We start from the raw sequence: 17,155 nt of genomic DNA on the forward strand, positions 1-17,155 counted from the left end.
ACTTTATTCCTAAAAACACTTGACTAGTCATGGCTGTAAATTAAAGGAGCTTGTTCAACAAATGAGTTGTTCAAGCTTAGCTATTTTTTAAGTCTGGAGAAGGACAAACACTGTTTAAGAAGAATGGGAAAGTGAACTGAACTTAGGAATGGCACAAAACAAGCCCTGATGAGTCCCATAGGCTGGTGGGCAAATCACTTCACCTCTTGTCGCTCATTTGCCCTATGAGAATAGTCTCAAGTCACAGCAAGGTAAATTTAGGTTAGATATTAGGAAAAACTCTTACCAGGAAGTAGGGCTATGCAAAACTTCAGTCCCTGATTTGACTTGGTGGAGATTCACCCAGATTTGGTGGCCGAATCTCTGAATCCAAATTGAATCAGGAAACCCTTTAATCTCTCTGAATCATGTCGGAACTCTCTGAATCAATTTGGAGAGATTCAGAAAGATCTGATGATTCAGACATAGACACAGTTTTAAATGTTTTATCTACATACCCCTAGGTACCAGGCAGCCGGTGAATGCTAAGATGCTGGGGCAGTTGGAGCATCCCACAGGAGTGCGGGGGGGCTCCCCAGCACCCTTGGTAGCAGACCCAGAAGTGGACCCCTGTGCACTCAGTGGTGGACCTGGAAATGGACTGGAACTACTTCCAGTCCACTTCTGGGTTTGCCACTTAGCACATGGGGGGCCCCCCTATGCTCCTGTGGGATGCCCCATCCGCCCCAGCATTTCAGCATTCATGAGCTGTGCCTAGTAAGTCAAGGTATGTAGAAAAAACATTTAAAGCTGTGTCTGTGGCCGAATCACTGTTTCTCTGAATCAGCATCAAATCTTCAGATTCAGATTTGGCCTAATTGAATCAACGAATTGAATCACTGTCCCCAAATTTGGGCTGAATCTGAATCCGTATTGAATATAGCCCATTTCTCACACCCCTACCAGGAGGGTAGTAAAACACTCTCCGTCCTTACTGGTTTTTAAGACCCAGTTAGACAAAGCCTTGTCTGGGATGATATAGTTGGGGATGGTCCTGCTTTGAGTAGGGAATTGGACTAGATGTCCCCTGAGGTCCCTTTCAGTCCTACATTTCTATGATTCTGTGATTTCAATGATTCTACGTAACATCTATAAACAGACTGAAATATTGTAATTTGGCAGAAATCAACATTGGTGAAAAATATGTGATGACTTATTAGTAGGGTTGGGGTTTTGTAATAGCTGTGATGGTCCAGGAAATATGCAAAAACAAGGGTTTTTCTGGTGTTATCTTTTATTGGACCAAATGGATAGCTGGGGAGATGTTAGATAAGCTTTCAAGAACAAAGTGCCTTTCCTTAGGGCTCTTTTTATGGATTGGTAGTATTTTTCCACTGCCTTGTTAATGCTCTTCAGGTAGCATAGATTTAATGCTCTCCTATGAGGGAGTTTGTGCAAAGCTTTGTATCAGTTCCTTCTCTCACCATGTGTATAGTCTTTACATGGAGATTCAAGGTGGTTAACTTCTTGATTCTTGTGCTAGCTGATAGTGATGTGTATTTACACATATGTCCCTATCACTACTTCATAGGATGGGGATATTTTTTATATTGAAAATTATGTCTTACACTGATTTAACACAAATACAACTCCATTGACCTGAGCTACCTTTCATTTTCATTATGGTACCTGAGATCCAAACCAGGCCGTAACTTCCACAGCAAGACATGCAGAGCATGAGCTCACACTTGACTGAATGAAGTCCTAAAAGGAGATCTGTTACAAGAAAGACATGTCTTACCTTTTCACAAATTCTTCAAAGAGGATGCGGTGAGAATACCCTTTCTGACGTATTTTGACAGTTTCTAGAATTCCAGTGTACCGTAACTGCACTAGAACTCTTTCATGGGAAAATTTCAGTGCTTCTCTATCATCATTAGGTTTAATGCAGCGGACAAAGTGAGGCTGTCCAACAACCATTTTGGATAAGAGGTCCATCAGTGAATACTAGCAATGAAATAGAGAAGAAATGTATACTTAATAAATATCACCTAGTACAATTGTATTAAGAAAGCAATACAGCAGGAGTAGCCAACCTCCTTCCTCATAATCTTAATGGCTGCTGACGGACGTGGAAAAAACAAAACAAAATGGTGCTTTACTTTCAGTTCGTTGCACCTGTGCACCAAGAGCAATGCATAGTCAGAAGAGGGCCCATGTTCATTTGACCCAGCTCACCCTGCCTCTGAATTGGTCAGGTGCTACTGTGGGGCTTTTTGGTGCTTTTATCTAATAACTGATTGAACCCCCTGGAATCAATGATTTGGCACAGTGCTCCAGCACAGATAATAAACTGCCATTAAATATCTTGTCACAATAAAAAAATAAGTAAGAATGGAATAAACAAACAAACAAACAAACAGGAAGAGAGGAAACAAATGTTTTTGTTTAACTACTTCCCTTTCTTCAGGAGCTGTGTTTGACTGGAAGCTTCATGCACCTAATGAGCTGTGGCTTAGCCACACCTCCAATATGTTTATAGACAGTATTTATAAACGATTAGGGGGCTATGAAATTATTTCTAAGACTGAGATGATCTTGATTATAATGTTTTTTCATATCATTAAAATTTTGCTTTACTTTTTAAAATGTTCATCTAAAAATCAAACTGCCATAAATTTGTTTTCAGTCAGCAGTGTGGCAAAGCACAGGGTGTCTCTGCCACTTTAAGGGCCTGGAGCTGGCAGCCTCCAGGTGCCTGATTAGGGCAGCCATTTTGAGGCTTAGGCTGCTTATATAAACAAGGCAGTTTGGCTGCAGGAGGTCAGGTAGCAACATTGCCTGGCTGAATGGCTGTTGTGAATGATCTGGAGGTAAGGGGGAGCTGCAAGGGGTTGGTTAGGAGGCTCCTGGGCATGACCTGAAACTGCACCCTGCCGGGAGTGGGTGGTCTGGTGGGGCTCTCAGTGGTGCGGGAGCCCCCAGAAAATGCCAGGCCAGTTATCACCCTGGTGAAAGGTGGGTTGGGGTGCCTTAACCCCTAGCTCTCACTGCCACCGGGTGGGTTACCCTTGAGTTTGTTGGAGGGCCTAGAGGGCCAGTGTTGTGAGGGGCCCAGAGAGGATGGACCCCGAGAGTGGGAGTGATGTGGGTGTGGTGCTGCGGTTGCCCCCGAAAAGATGGGGAGTAGTGGCACGGTGAGGCCCAGTGACAAAGTGAGCGGCTAGAGAGACCCAGCCCGAAGGGGAGAGTACCCTTGCCTGGCCCAAGCTGGGACCAGGACTATGGTAGTCAAAAGGGCTGGGGGCCCACCGCGAGGGATGCCCAAGAGCTGGGGGCCTGGAGGTGGGCCAGGGCCAGGTAGCCGAAGGTTCTGGGGGAGCCACACCCGAGAGGGGAACATAGCTTCGGGGGGGCTAGGTAGCCCGGATGAAGGCGGAGTGGCCGCCTGACAGGAAGGATCAGAGAGGGGTCCTGTTAGGATGATTCTGGGGCCCAGTATGGGGTTGATGATTATAGTAATACTATGATGCCATCTGCGAGGCTTGGGCTGCGGTATTAGGGGAGGTTGGAGCCGCAGAGCGCCCCCTGGCATTGGGGCACTACAATGGGCAGCCTCCCGCTTAATTGACATTGATATATGAATCAATTATCATCAAAGGCGTGGTGGGCGAGAAGTGGGCGGTTGCCCAGAGACAGGTGGGCGGGCCATGAAGAGCTCGGCCCTGAGTAGGCCTGCTGTCACGGTGACAGGCGGGCGGGCCACAGAGCTCGGCCCCAGGAGGCCCCCTGTCACAGCAGAAAAAAAATAATTTGGTTTTCAGTTGTGGGATTGCTTTTGGTTTTTTTAAATTTCTTTGAGGAAATTTTAAAGGAAGCTTCCATTTTGTTCAAAAAATTTTTGGACAACATTCTACTTATTTTAGACAAGGGAATATTACAAACAACATCATAAATTTTATAATGAATTAGACTGAAAATAAATTATGTAGGTAATTAAAATATCTGCTACTCAGAGGTATTTCTATACCTTGATTGGGTACTTTGCTTCAGTTACCAGTCTGTGGTTGGGTCACACACTTCCTAGCCATCTCTTCTGGATAGCGCCTAGTCATTGTTTTTAGCTCTAGATCTATACAGCATGCCTCTAGGATCAGATATTTTTTTTCTGACTCATTTCTTGGGTGTAATAGGGTCAGAGTATCATTGTAAAAATGATGGTTACCAAAGGGAACATGTGAGAAGCAAAATTTGTTTTGTAATATCTTTTATTGGAACAATTGCATAGTTCGGAGATTTCAGACAGGCTTATCTGCTTCTTTCCTTTCTCTCTGGAATTTCAGGGCATTTTGTGCCTGAAAGTTTGTCTAACATTTCTTTCAATTTATACAGTTGCTCCAATAAAAGATATTACAAAAATAAACCTTAGTTCTCACTTCTTTGGGACTGGAATGCTGTTGTTCTTGGAGCTACCCTAGGCCCTAAAATGATTGTTTGAAACCACCGAGGCATCTTCAGTTACTTTCACATGTGCTCCAGAGCTCAACCTACTCAACGTGCATCACAGAGTAGTGTAACAAGGGTGGCGGTGGAAGCAAGGCACCAGCCCTTGGCACTATGAAAGGGCACCAGAATCCTCCAGGGATCCATCAGGGAGTCTTTACCACAGCACCCCTGTATCCAACAATGTATCTGCGGGGACAGGGGTGAGTGAAACGGTGCTCCCCACTGCCCCAGGGAGTTTTTTTTTTCTTAGTAGGTGCAGCCCTGCACCCAGTAGTATATCTGCAGTAGGGAGGAGTGACTGGAGCTCTAGGGTGGCTTCAGGGAGCCTGCATCACAGGGCTGCTGCTGCTGGACACACTAGCTAGGGACAGAAATTACTCATAAATTGGTATAAGTGATCGGAAACTGGTAACAGCAGAAGTTCTGTGCATATAAACCACTTTCAAAATGGCCAAAAACAATTTAAGATAAACCTGGATGGATATAGTATCAGACTTCACTGATTTAGGGTAAATCAATTTATTGAACTTCTGTTCCAGATCCCCTCCAGGGCTAGGTACAGACAATCAAAAAGCCTGAGGCTAAACTAATTCAGTCTTTGCAGGTTGATCGAGGAGTTCTTTCTGACCCAGGAAGTGCAAGGGCCAACCAGAGGTAATGCTCTTCTGGATCTGGTCTTGGCCAAGGGAGATAATCTGGTGTGTGGCTTGAACATTGAGGGTAACCTGGGCGACAACGACCATGAAATTATCAGGTTTACCATCCACCTCAAGATCAACAAATCTACCAGCAGGATTGAAGTCCTGGACTTGGATAGGCTCAGAGCATTAGTAGGGGAGGCAATAAGGGACCAGGAAGGGAAGGCAAATGGGATGCACAAAGAATGGTCATTACTCAAGGACACGATCCTTGTAGCACAAAAGGACACTATTCCTGCAAAGAAGAAAGGTAGCAGGAGGGCTGAGAAGCCCTCCTGGCTTAATAGGGATATTGCAATCCTCTTAAAAAAGAAAAAAGAGGTGTATGCGGAATGGAAGCTAGGAATGGTCTTCAAGGAGGACTATACTTTAGTGGCCAGCACCTGTAGGGAAATAATCAGGAAAGCCAAGGCGGTGACTGAGTTTAGGTTAGCTACGGGAGTCAAGGACAATACGAAGTCCGTCTTTAGGTATTTAGGCAGTAGAAGGAAAAGAAATGGAAGCATGGGACCCCTGCTTAACACCTCAGGACAGCTGGTAACTGATGTTCAGGAAAAAACTGAACTCCTGAATGCCCACTTTGCTTTGGTATTCCCCCGGACCATGGGGAAAGTCAACTGAGATAAGGCTCATAGGGGGCACACCAGGATTGGCAGCCTCCCCACTGTGGATGCTGAGCGGGTGCAATACCAACTAGAAAAGCTAGACATTTATAAGTCAGCGGGACTGGATGGACCCCATCCGAGAGTGCTGAAGGAGCTGGCTGAAGTCATCGTGGAACCCCTGGCAAAGCTCTTTCAGAATGCATGGCGCACAAGCAGACCCCTGAGGATTGGAAGAGGGCCAACATTGTGCCCATCTTTAAGAAGGGGAAGAGGGAGGACTTGGGCAATTATAGGCCTATCAGCCTAACCTCAATCCCATGGAAAATCCTGGAAAAGCTCATTAAAGAATCTATGTGCAATACACTTGCGGAAGGTAACATTCTGAATGACAGCCAGCATAGCTTTGTTGCAGGTAGGTCTTGTCTTGCCAATCTCAACTCCTTCTATGACCAGGTCTTTCACTACCTGGATATGGAAGACAAGGTAGATGTTATATACCTAGACTTCCAAAAGGCTTTTGATCTAGTATCCCATGATATCCTGGTGGGAAAACTGGAAGACTGTGGGCTCAGCTGCTCAACGGTTCAGTGGGTGGAAAACTGGCTGGTTGCATGCTAGGACCCAGAGAGCTCTCATGAATGGCTCTGTGTTGTCCTGGTGAGAAGTGACCAGTGGTGTCCCTTGGGGGTCTGTGATTGGACTGGTGCTTTTCAACATCTTTATCAAAGATTTAAATTGGGGAGTGAAAAGCTCACTGGCCAAGTTTGCGGATCACACCGAGTTATGGGGCAGTGTGGCCACTCCAGAAGACAGGCTGCAGATACAGGCAGACCTGGACAGGCTCAAGAGTTGGGCAGACCGGAACCAGATGAAGTTTAACACTTCCAAGTGTAAGGTGCTTCATCAAGGGGCAAGCAACCCTCAACATACATCAAGGCTCAGAGGTGACAGCCTGACCTGCACCACAGCTGAAGAGGACCTAGGGGTAATGACTGGCCATCGCATGAACATTAGCTGTCAGTGTGATGCGGTGGCTAGCAGGGCCAACAACATGCTGGCATGCATCAAACGATGCATCTCGCGTACAACTAAGGAAGTGATACTCCCGCTGTACTCAGCACTGGTGAGACCGCAGTTGGAGTACTGCATCCAGTTCTGGGTGCCACATTTCAATAAGGATGTGGAAAAACTTGAGAGGGTCCAGAAAAGAGCCACCCATATGATCAGGGACTTGCAAAGCAAGTCATATGAGGAAAGGCAGAGGGACCCGGGCACTTTTAGCCTAAAAAAGAGAAGGTTGAGAAGAGACTTGATAGCAGCTTACCGTTATGTCCACAGCCTCCTGCCCCTGGCAGGAGGTGGCAGCTGCTCTGATGGAGCAGAGCCTGGCTCCCCCCTGCTGTCTGCCTGCTACAGGCTCAAGCAGGGGAGCTGATCCCAACTGCTGTGAGCACTCCTGGGGTGTAGGGGGGACATATGCCCCCCAGATCTGTGTGCAGAATGTAGGGCTGCACGCTGCCTGCTTCAGGCTCATGCTCCCTGCCCTCCTACCCTCCCCCAGGGCCTCCACAGCCCAGTGTGTGGGACCCAGCTCTGCAAAGAACAGCGGAGCCATGCAGGAAGCTGCCTGCTGCTACAAGCTCTGTGCTGCCTGGTGATGCATCCCCTGCCTGCATGGCTGCAGTGGGGGCAACATCGCAGAGTTGCGTGCAGGGGTCAGGGCAGTGCAGAGCATGCAATGCCAGGCAGCTTTGTGCATGACTCTGCTGTTCCCTGCAGCATCAGCTTGCACATACTGAGCTGCAGAGGCCCCAGAAGAGAGCAGCAGGGCAGGGAGCACAAGCCTGAAGCAGGCAGCATGCACCCCCCACCTTGCCCACAGATCTGTGGGGCACAGGTTCCCCCTACCTCCCCAGGAGTGTGCGCAGTGGCTGGGAGCAGCTACCCCCTCCTCCCCACCATCTGAGTCCACAGCATGCAGCCTGCCCTGTCCCTGCCCTGTGTACAGGTCTGGGGGGGTGCAGGTACCCCCTGCTCCCTGGGAGCATATGTAGGAGTGGGGAGTCAGCCCCATCTGCCAAACGAGTTGCTCACAGTCCCATCCCACTCCCTGCTGGGGCCCTGCGGCCATGCATTGTGGCCCTGAGCCCCAAGCCCCAGGTACTGCCTGGCTAGCCCCAGCCCTCCTCCACTCCCTCCCTCCCTATGGGGGCCTCAATCCTGCCCCCACCACTTACTGGTACATGCACATGGCGCCCCCTGCCTGACTGCCCTTCTCCCACTCCCTGCCAGACTTCAGGTAGCTCATTGCAAAACTGCAAAATCCGTGGGTTTTTCCAGTAAAAGGTAAAATATGCAGCTTACTCCATTTTTCCATGGGAAACAGAAAACCTTGATCCCTGCTTATCAGCTCAATCAATACAGGTTAGACTAGCCTGCGAAGACTGAACCGAGTCAGCCTCAGGATTTTTGACTGTCTGTACTTAGCCCCTCTTTCTGTCACTGCTGCCCAGGCTCTCTGCACAGGGAAGGCAGCTGCTACTGCTACTGCTGCCTTCCCTGTGCAGACAGCTCAAGTGGTTAAGACTTCCCTTCCCTTAACCTCTTTCCCTCATCCCCCACCTACAGTGGCTGGCATACCTCCACCCCACCCCAGACACTGAAAGACCTTGCTATGCCTCTGACCACCAGATTCTAGTTTAATACATTCTGAGACACTGCGGTGAGCAGGCAAGGAACACGCGCTTAGCCACTGAATTTCTTAACCAGGTAAACTTTATGACTTAAAGAACCTGAAATTTGTAGATCTTTGAAATAAATCAAGTTCCTGAGTTGCATACTTGGCTGATCTGATCTCACTCCTTGTGAGAATAAGATCTAGCATAAACTCAAGTTAAGCAGTCCTTCTAGCAAATTCTTCTACATGTAGTGGTGATCACCCCCAAACACAGAGTTGACCCTTATTCTTAAGCAGGATCTTTCTGCAATGTGCTCAATCAGCCCTACCTCTTCTACTCAGTTCCCTCTGCCTCCCTTTCTCTCCCAGTGGTTCCTTGTCTATTAAAAATGTCTCATGGAGTAGGATCAGCTGCTGAGAGACCATCAAACTTGAAAACCCCAGCTTGTGGTCTCAGGGACAGTCCTTCAAGCACGTGCTAAACACTTTTCACGCACAGCACTTCTGTCAATAATACATTTATGGTAAGCTGCCCTCAGGTAAATTTAGACATGTTTTCAACACCTAATCCAAAATGGAGTTTATCATTTGACAGAGACAGGGAACATTCTGTCACAATCCCACCTCTCCTCCCACCCACTGTAATACAATTTCTGGAAATTGTAACTACCACAAGTACTGCTTCTAGAAAGCTAATATCAGCATTCCTACACATGAGTATACTTACACTTGAGTATTGATCTGGCCCTGATTCACAAGATATGTAAACATGTGTAGTCCTAGGGTAACACTCCTGCTTCAAATACTTTGTGGAATCAGGCTACATAATTGGGAGGGACCAAAAACCCTTAATTCTTGGCCAATACTATTTTAGACAGTTAATATTTTAAATAGTAGCCTATCATGAAAGTATAGACTTCAACCCATTGTTAAGCCCCTAAATTCTGTTACCAATATGTTCTTGGCCAATCAAAGAAACACTAGAACTGAGGCAAGTGGAAAAAAAAGAGCAAGAAAAATAGCGAGAGAGACCTGTAAGGCTAAGAAGGCTTCATATTGGACAATGAAGACCCTCCTATTCCCCTCCTGGCTCTCACCAACTGCATAAATGTTTTAGGTTTAAATTCTGTTTCAGTCAGCAAAATTCTTATTTTGAAGTTTAGATTTTATACCCTAAAATAAGAAGCCACAGTTTGCCTCTTCATGTTGGTGGTTTCTTCAGGGTGTCGCATCATCTCCATTGTGTCAACCTGGAAGACAATGTCAGACATTATTTAAGTCCCACAGACTTTCTTGCTTCCAGTATATGAGAGTTATTTTCAATGTCTGCCTAAGATTTTTTTCATTTGTTTATCAGAGTTTTCTATTTACATAAGGCCAGTTTTCTAAGAGGTACTGAATATTTACATTTCCTTTTCTTACTTCCACAGGAAATGCTCTGTAGCTTTCAGCATTTCACCTGCAGAATTTGACTTGTTAATGCACTTCTAGTTATTATGCTTTATGGCAAGGAAAACTCCAGTCCCCTCATCATTCAAACCCACCCCATTTTGACCATTCTTTATTCCCATGCAGTGGAATCTGAAAGAAAATCACCCCAGGTTGAATTTGGGTTTTGCAGACCTCACATTACCTGGTCTGTGTTTAAAAGGATGTTGCTAAAACTTGATTTTGAAGCACTAGGATGTTGGTAGCTGAGAAAAAATGGAACCTTTACTCTGGGCTTTACCAAACTGAAATCTGACTGACAACATTTTGCAAAGACAAAAGCTGCAGCTTCTGCCCCTCTGGACCCTAGCATGAGATTGTGATTATCTGAAAGATGTGTCTGCTGTTCAATGTCTACAGGACACCAGTGGTACCTCTCAAGTGAACAACACTCTCCAGCACAAAAGGAAAAGTATTAAATCACTGAATTACTAAAGCTATGAGTAGAAATGAGAGAAAACACACATAGTAATGCAATCAGCAAATTCACTAATAATTTGCAAGTCTGGTGTTTCCATTACTTCAGGTTAGCTCAGGGTTCAAATTATGCTTCGACTTCTGTGGTGGGGAGGGGGGTCTGTGGTGATGGCAGCCAGAAGGAGCTGCCGCCACCTGGGATGCTTAGAAAAATGTGGGGTGGGCCGGGGGCTGACCAGCCCATGGGGGATCTCTTATGGGGGCCAGCTCTTGTCTCTTATGGGGGGCTCAGCTCCCACCCCGAGCTGCCCTGTAATTCAAACCCTGGGTTAGCTTAAAAATGACAATAACAAAATAGAATAAGTACTCATATACAACCTCCCCCAAAAGAAAACTAAAGTTCTAATGATTTCCAACATATTGAAAGGAAGAAATAAAATACAGCAAGATGTTCTTTATTTCTAAGCGGTGTACTGACGTATTTTCCCCTTATTATTATATATTTGGCTTATATGTACATTCCTGACAGCGTAATGCAGGCTGGTATGCCATCCATTAGAAATGAGATCCCTTTCTGCCCAAACTGCTGTGGTCCATATGGAAGCCAAAAATCCCCTGGCATTTTTGGTGCAATGTGCTAGCCAGTACTTCTTTCATTAGAACTTGTTCTCATTTTTAAAGTTGCCTGTGAGCTAAAACAGCACGTCATGGCTGTCATGTTTGCCTATCTAGATATTGTACTAGCAGTATCTATTCCTTACTTTGTAATGAACTTTAAGACAGATCAGCTATGAAAGGTTCTACATAAATAATCCTAAAATATTGTTCTGTTCCAGAAACTAATAGGCCTGAATGTGAGGTACAATTTAACATTCTGTTATTCTCAATCATGCACAGGATGCAGGCACATATATGCAACCACTCACAGGGTTGAAAATTAGACAGGGTATAATAGCAACAACCAGACAACTGATAGATTTTCAATCAACCCTTTTACAGTGAGGGTGAAATTTCTCTCACTTTAATAGCAGTTCTTTGTGTTTGATTAGCTGGATCTCCCATACTTCTTCACTAACAATCAGGATTTCACCTATATCTTTCTGCCAGGTTCCCTAAAATCATGTTAATCTTCCAATTTACTAAATTAACACTGATTGCTGGAGTCCCTGTACCAAGTTAGGGGTTAGTTTGGGATTGTGCACCTGGCACAAGGCCCTTGGAACAACCACCAAGATTCATTTACCTTATGAAATGGTTTTGAAAAGTGTTCTTCTGCCCAACATTTGGTGGGGAGGAGATCTGACAGTTTTAACACTTTTTATGCATAAAACGAAATACTGATGAGGATCAAAAAATAAACTGTAAAAAGGCTGTCCTGTTTTTGAAACTTAAAGAGAAATTACCACCGGCAGCTAAGTAAATATTTAAAAAGTGATCATGTGTACATCATCAGAATACAGAAGCTTTTGCTTACTTGCTGTTGCAGTTGCTATTCATTTTCCTATATCACCATTTAGATGCCTAATAATTCTATGTCTTATCATTAATCAAAATACTACCTTTCTGGCATAGATTGCTAAATATATGCCTATTTTAGAGGATAGATAGGGATAACAAGTATATTGTTCCTTGTACATCTTAATTATATTGTTAGTGCATCTGTTTTTAGCAAAATAAACCACAATTTGTGAATGAAAATAACTATGGTAATCCAATCACAAGCAGACTGTGTTGCTGTATGACAGCTCAAGGAAATTAAAGAAAATCAACTAGCACCCTGTTTACATGGAGCATTAACAACATTTTAGTATTCGGTTGCTCTGTGACAATTTACCATCTGCTCTGTCCAGGTGGCATTTACATAAACCAGATAATGCTGTTGTCAGCACCTGTGCTATACTCCATGGACTTTGCTTCATACAATCATTTGCAAAGCTTTTTGATTCAAAATCATTCTTCTGAGTGCTAAAAATAGTTGCTGAAAAATTACCATTCTTGATAAAGTAACTGTCTTACCTTGAGGAGGTATTTAGGAGACTGCATGCAAAATATAAAGGAAATGAAGCACTAAGTAGAGTTAGATCAAGAAAACAGATTTTATATTGGGGAAGAAATCAAACGAAAAGACTTCTAAGGATTAGACTTGAAATACAGATGGTGCAAAGGCAGCAAGATTCCATTAAAGATGACAGTAAAAATTTCAGCATGTTTTTTTAAGTTGTAATGCTTTTGCCCAAAATGGTGTATGCATTAGTATGTGACTCAAACCAGTGTGTGTGTGTGTGTGTGTGTGTGTAAAAACTTGTGTGCGGTTTGATTTTTAAGATCTGAAAGGAAAAGTAAATATCAGTGCTCTGATCAGAATAGCAGGGGTGTCCTTGGAGACGAATGAGGATGCACTTCAAAACTATCTAAGAAACTTGGAAACTGTTTTGAATATTTGTATCTGAATCTCTGGTTATGTTCAGTTATGAGATAGAACTGTATAATGGAGTGCTCTTATTTAGTCAGGAGCTAGGAGAAGTTGTTACTATAAATGGTGTTGCTACAAAGAGGTGTAAAGATGCTATGCATCTCTTCATATTGATGTAGATGAGCTCAGTACAGAAAACGAGACTTTTTCCTACATTTTTATTTTTTAAGTGACCAAATGGGAGTCACAATCTAAAAATGCTACAATAGGCAGCCATGTGAATTTGCACCACTTTAAGGTCTCTTGTACTACACATTCTTTTAAGATTAGTTTACGTCTCTCAAGAAAGGATTTAAAATGAGCCAAAAAAAATCCCCTTGTATTGGAACTAAAAATTCCATAACATGAGAGACAGGGGAAAAGAAGAGTTGTTAGAGCTGTGTATCAGAAACACCAACAATATTTTTGTCTTTAATATTAGAAACCAAATCATCTAATTTCCTGGGGGTGGGGAGTAAGGTGGGGATGGACGGACAAAAAAGAAATCAGACATCACATTCTTTTTATGGGTGAAGCTATAAACACAATTTATTTGGAAGTTGCATGGTCTATGACATTGAATTATTTCAACATCAGAGGTTTGCATTAGAGGGGGTATAAACTTCCATTTTGCTGGAAATTCTGATATTTTGAAATGTATTTTTAGGACTATTTTTTCTATTCAGCATGAAATTTCTTCTGAAATAGAATTTAAAAAAATCCCTCAGCTTAGGAAATGTTTCATGTGAGAATTAAAAGACTCAGGCTTGATTTTACGTTATATTATTTTGAGTTAATTTTTTTATTTAATAATATTTTGTCCCAAAGCAGGATTTGTACTTATTGCACTGCACTATAACCACTGGCATAGAATAATATTCCATATTATAGTGATTCTCAACCAGGAAGCTTCAGCACCCTGGCATGCTGCAAGATTCTTTGAAGGGTGCTGTGGCCCCCAGCCCCTGTGAGAGGAGGTAAGCAATGGCTCCTCCAGACACGGGACACTCCATGCCAACCCCAGCATGCTGGCAGCACTCCCTGCAGCCACCAGCTTTGGACACATGAGAGGAGCAGGGAAATGAGCTGGGCTGCAAAGCACAGCCCCTGTGCCAATTGCCCCATGCTCCAAGTCACAGGTAACTGGTAGGGAGGGCACAGGGATTGGCCCCTGAGATTGGCCCCTGACTCAGCACCGCTCAGGATGGGATAGTTTTTTTGCTGTGTGGGCCGATGGCATGTTGGGGGTGGAGGGGAGGGCACTAACCTGTGGCACAGAAGTATAGGAGTGGATATGGGGCTTTTGGCCCACCACCGAGTCCACCCACAAATTGTGCACCCCCAGTCTCAGGAGGCACCAGTCACCCCTGCTCCAAGTGGTGCATTTTGCTGCAGGCAAGTGAGCAGGGAGATGCAGGGCTGTACTTTTTCAGCTTGGCTCCTTCACCTGCTTCTCAGATTTCTGGTGCTGATGGGAAAGGCTGCAGGAAATGGCCCAGCATGCAAGTCTCCAGAGGAGCAGCCATGTCATGCTCACCCCTTCAGGTACAGACTGGAGGCAGGAAGGGGGCAGACCATAGAAAGAACAATGGTCCTGGCCCTGCCACCCTCACTTTGCACCAGCCTCTGCACCAGTAGTCAATGTCACCCTCTTCCACTCCTGCAGAGACAACTGCCTCCTGCAGGGGTCTACTGACCCATACTTACAAGCTCGCCAATCTGCCTCGCCATCAGCCTAAGCACTGGGTACTACTCTCTGCCATATTCTCAGGGGTGCCCTGCCTGCTGCTGCCTTCCCTGCCACCCAGTGAGATCCTTCAAAGGGTGCTTCAGTGTGGGCGAAAGTAAGCACTCTAAGAAATAAATTAGACTTTAAATGGGGTGCCCCTAAATTCTGAAAAATTGTTGAGGGGTATCTTGAGACTTAAAAGTTTGAGAACCACTGCAATAATATAATATTCATTTTACTTTAAAATCATTATCTGATTTAAGAAATAACTGCAGTTTTTGAAATGTTATTACAATATATCACATTGTAACATGTCAGAAGCAGCAGGGCCTAATATATGTTTGTGCAATTACAACTGAAAATGAAGTCATTTTGATCAAGGAAAAAAAAGACATTTCAATTGTTACTAAGAAGAAGCTTCCTTGAAGGGTTTTTAAAAAGAAATAAAACAATTCTTTACCAAGTCTAATCTTAAGTCATATAGTATTAAATAATTATTACCACCATATATTATCCATTTCCCCTACTAATATGTCATGACAAAGTAAAAATATAAACATAAAAATAAAAAGTCCACAGAATAAAATTTGAAAAATTTTCAGATTTTCAAAACAAATGTAAGAAATTTTCCAAAACAAATTTTCATTTCAAAATACTTTTCCTGTAAAATTTTATATTGAAACTTATATAATGCAACAAAACAGTTATATAAAGTTATAAAATATTACAAAATTGAACCAGTTTTTGCTGATAAAAATAATGTTTCAATGACAAATTTTCAACTAGCTCTGGCTAGCATCACTTTCTATGTATGTCCACCAGCCAGTCAGTCCCTTTTTTAAAGAACCCTAAGCCAGAGATTCGGTCATACACAGTTTCATTTTTATTTAATAGAACAGAATGCATTTATTGCAGTTGTTAGGAAAGACTTGTTCTCTTCTACTTCAGCTACATTAATATCTATATAGATAAAGCTTGTGGTGGATGTGGTAGGTGAAACTGGATAAACAAGGTGGATATTAAATGCTCTTCTGCAAGGAAATTAGATAGGACATTATCCTCCCCCATTCAGCATTACCTGTTTATACCAGTGAGGGAATAAAACTCTGAAATCTGAGTCTGTATTTGCAGGTGCAGTGAAATGTATAAACTCCAAGGTAACATATGAATAACTGTATCTGCATTTGGGAATGAGTTCTTAATAATGGAAAAGCATCAGAGAAGGGGAAAAAACCAAAACAGGAAACCCTAGAAACTTGGTGAAATTTATTATCATCATCAATATTTGTCTAATTTTTGGATTGCTGTTAAGGCACAAATACTAACCTACCAAACAAGATCTCTTCCATAACACAAGAGAGTGATGCAATAGGTAGGGAAGAATAGGGAGTAATTTCCTAAATGTTTCATGCTCTCAGCCTTACATGTAAGAGTTCTCTACCCTTATTACCAGGGCTCAGTTTGCAATAAATCTTATTACTGGTAAGAAAACTATCCCATCCTTTTAAAATTCTGCCACTATATTTGCTTGATAAAATCCAGCAGCAATAAATTTCACAGGCCATAAAGAAGCATGTTCTTTCAGCATCTCTACATTGATTGTCCATCACTTTCAAATGTTTTTTTGACTAAGGGCCTTGTTACATGTTCTACTTTGAGCCATATAAATATCGATCATTAGTGCTAGCTTGGAATTTGGAAAGTCACACCTTTAGTCTAGAAATCTTCTCTGATTGTACCCCATCTGCATAGCTAGACTTGCTACTAGAGGCCTGGTAAGCAGGGAAGTCTCTTCCAGCCCTAGTTCTTTATGATTCTATGGCTGAGGCTGGGAGGGCTAGTACCTAGCTCCCCTGGGCTAGCAGGAGGAGGCTGAGGCTGTTCTTGTTGCAGGGTGGGTGGGACATGTTGGAGACAGGCTCAGTGCTGGGGGGGAATGGTGCCCCGAGCCACGATTCCTGAGGTCAGAGGAAATAGAAAAGCTGCAGCTCCAGTCCCTGGGCCGCTCAACTAAACCTTTAGGGGTGTGAGAGCCCACAAAACAGAAGGGTAAGGGAAAGGCCATTGCATTCTGGGATACTGGAGGACTTCAACTTGAGTGGCACATCTGTGGGTAGTAGCCACACCTTAATGGAATAGGAGCTGGGTTGTGTAGATTAGAGAGAATCCTGTCCTGGAGTGGTGCAATTTTTTCCTGCATAACAAGTGCTTCAAGCCACTTTAAGGTGTTAATGTGTGGACAGTCCAGGTGTTAAGAGCTCCAGGAGCCTTGAAAAAGTACCATGTAACAAGGCCCATATAGGCAACATAAAACAGGAATGGATCAGTTTTCTACTTTGGCCTTCACAATGTGAAATATTCCAACCAAATTTCATTTAAATCTCATTTTCAGGGTACAAACTTTGAGAGTAATATCTTGACTCCATTGAGGTCAATGGAAATTTAGCCATGGACTTCAACCAGGGGTGATTGGTGCCTCCTGAGTCTGGGGGGGCACAATATGTGGGCAGGCCCGGGGCCAGGCCAAAAGCCCCATATCCATTCCTATCCTTCTGTGCCGCAGGTTAGTGTCCCCCCCCCCCCCAACACGCTGCAGGCCCGTGT

At 43.9% G+C, this 17,155-nt stretch overlaps 1 protein-coding gene across 1 annotated transcript in view; it reads right to left on the bottom strand.

Annotated features, from left to right (window-relative positions):
• The window catches only part of MYO3B (myosin IIIB), a 367,182-nt gene that overhangs the window by 150,138 nt on the left and 199,889 nt on the right, over positions 1 to 17,155 (bottom strand). The window contains exons 27-28 of the mRNA XM_059726270.1: positions 9,638 to 9,715; positions 1,781 to 1,986 (exon numbers count right to left, since the gene is read on the bottom strand). Of these exons, the coding sequence (XP_059582253.1) occupies positions 1,781 to 1,986; positions 9,638 to 9,715 (284 nt within the window). The remainder of the gene's footprint in view (positions 1 to 1,780; positions 1,987 to 9,637; positions 9,716 to 17,155) is intronic.

The sequence above is a fragment of the Alligator mississippiensis genome, chromosome 4, assembly GCF_030867095.1.
Source record: "Alligator mississippiensis isolate rAllMis1 chromosome 4, rAllMis1, whole genome shotgun sequence".
NCBI lineage: Eukaryota > Metazoa > Chordata > Crocodylia > Alligatoridae > Alligator > Alligator mississippiensis.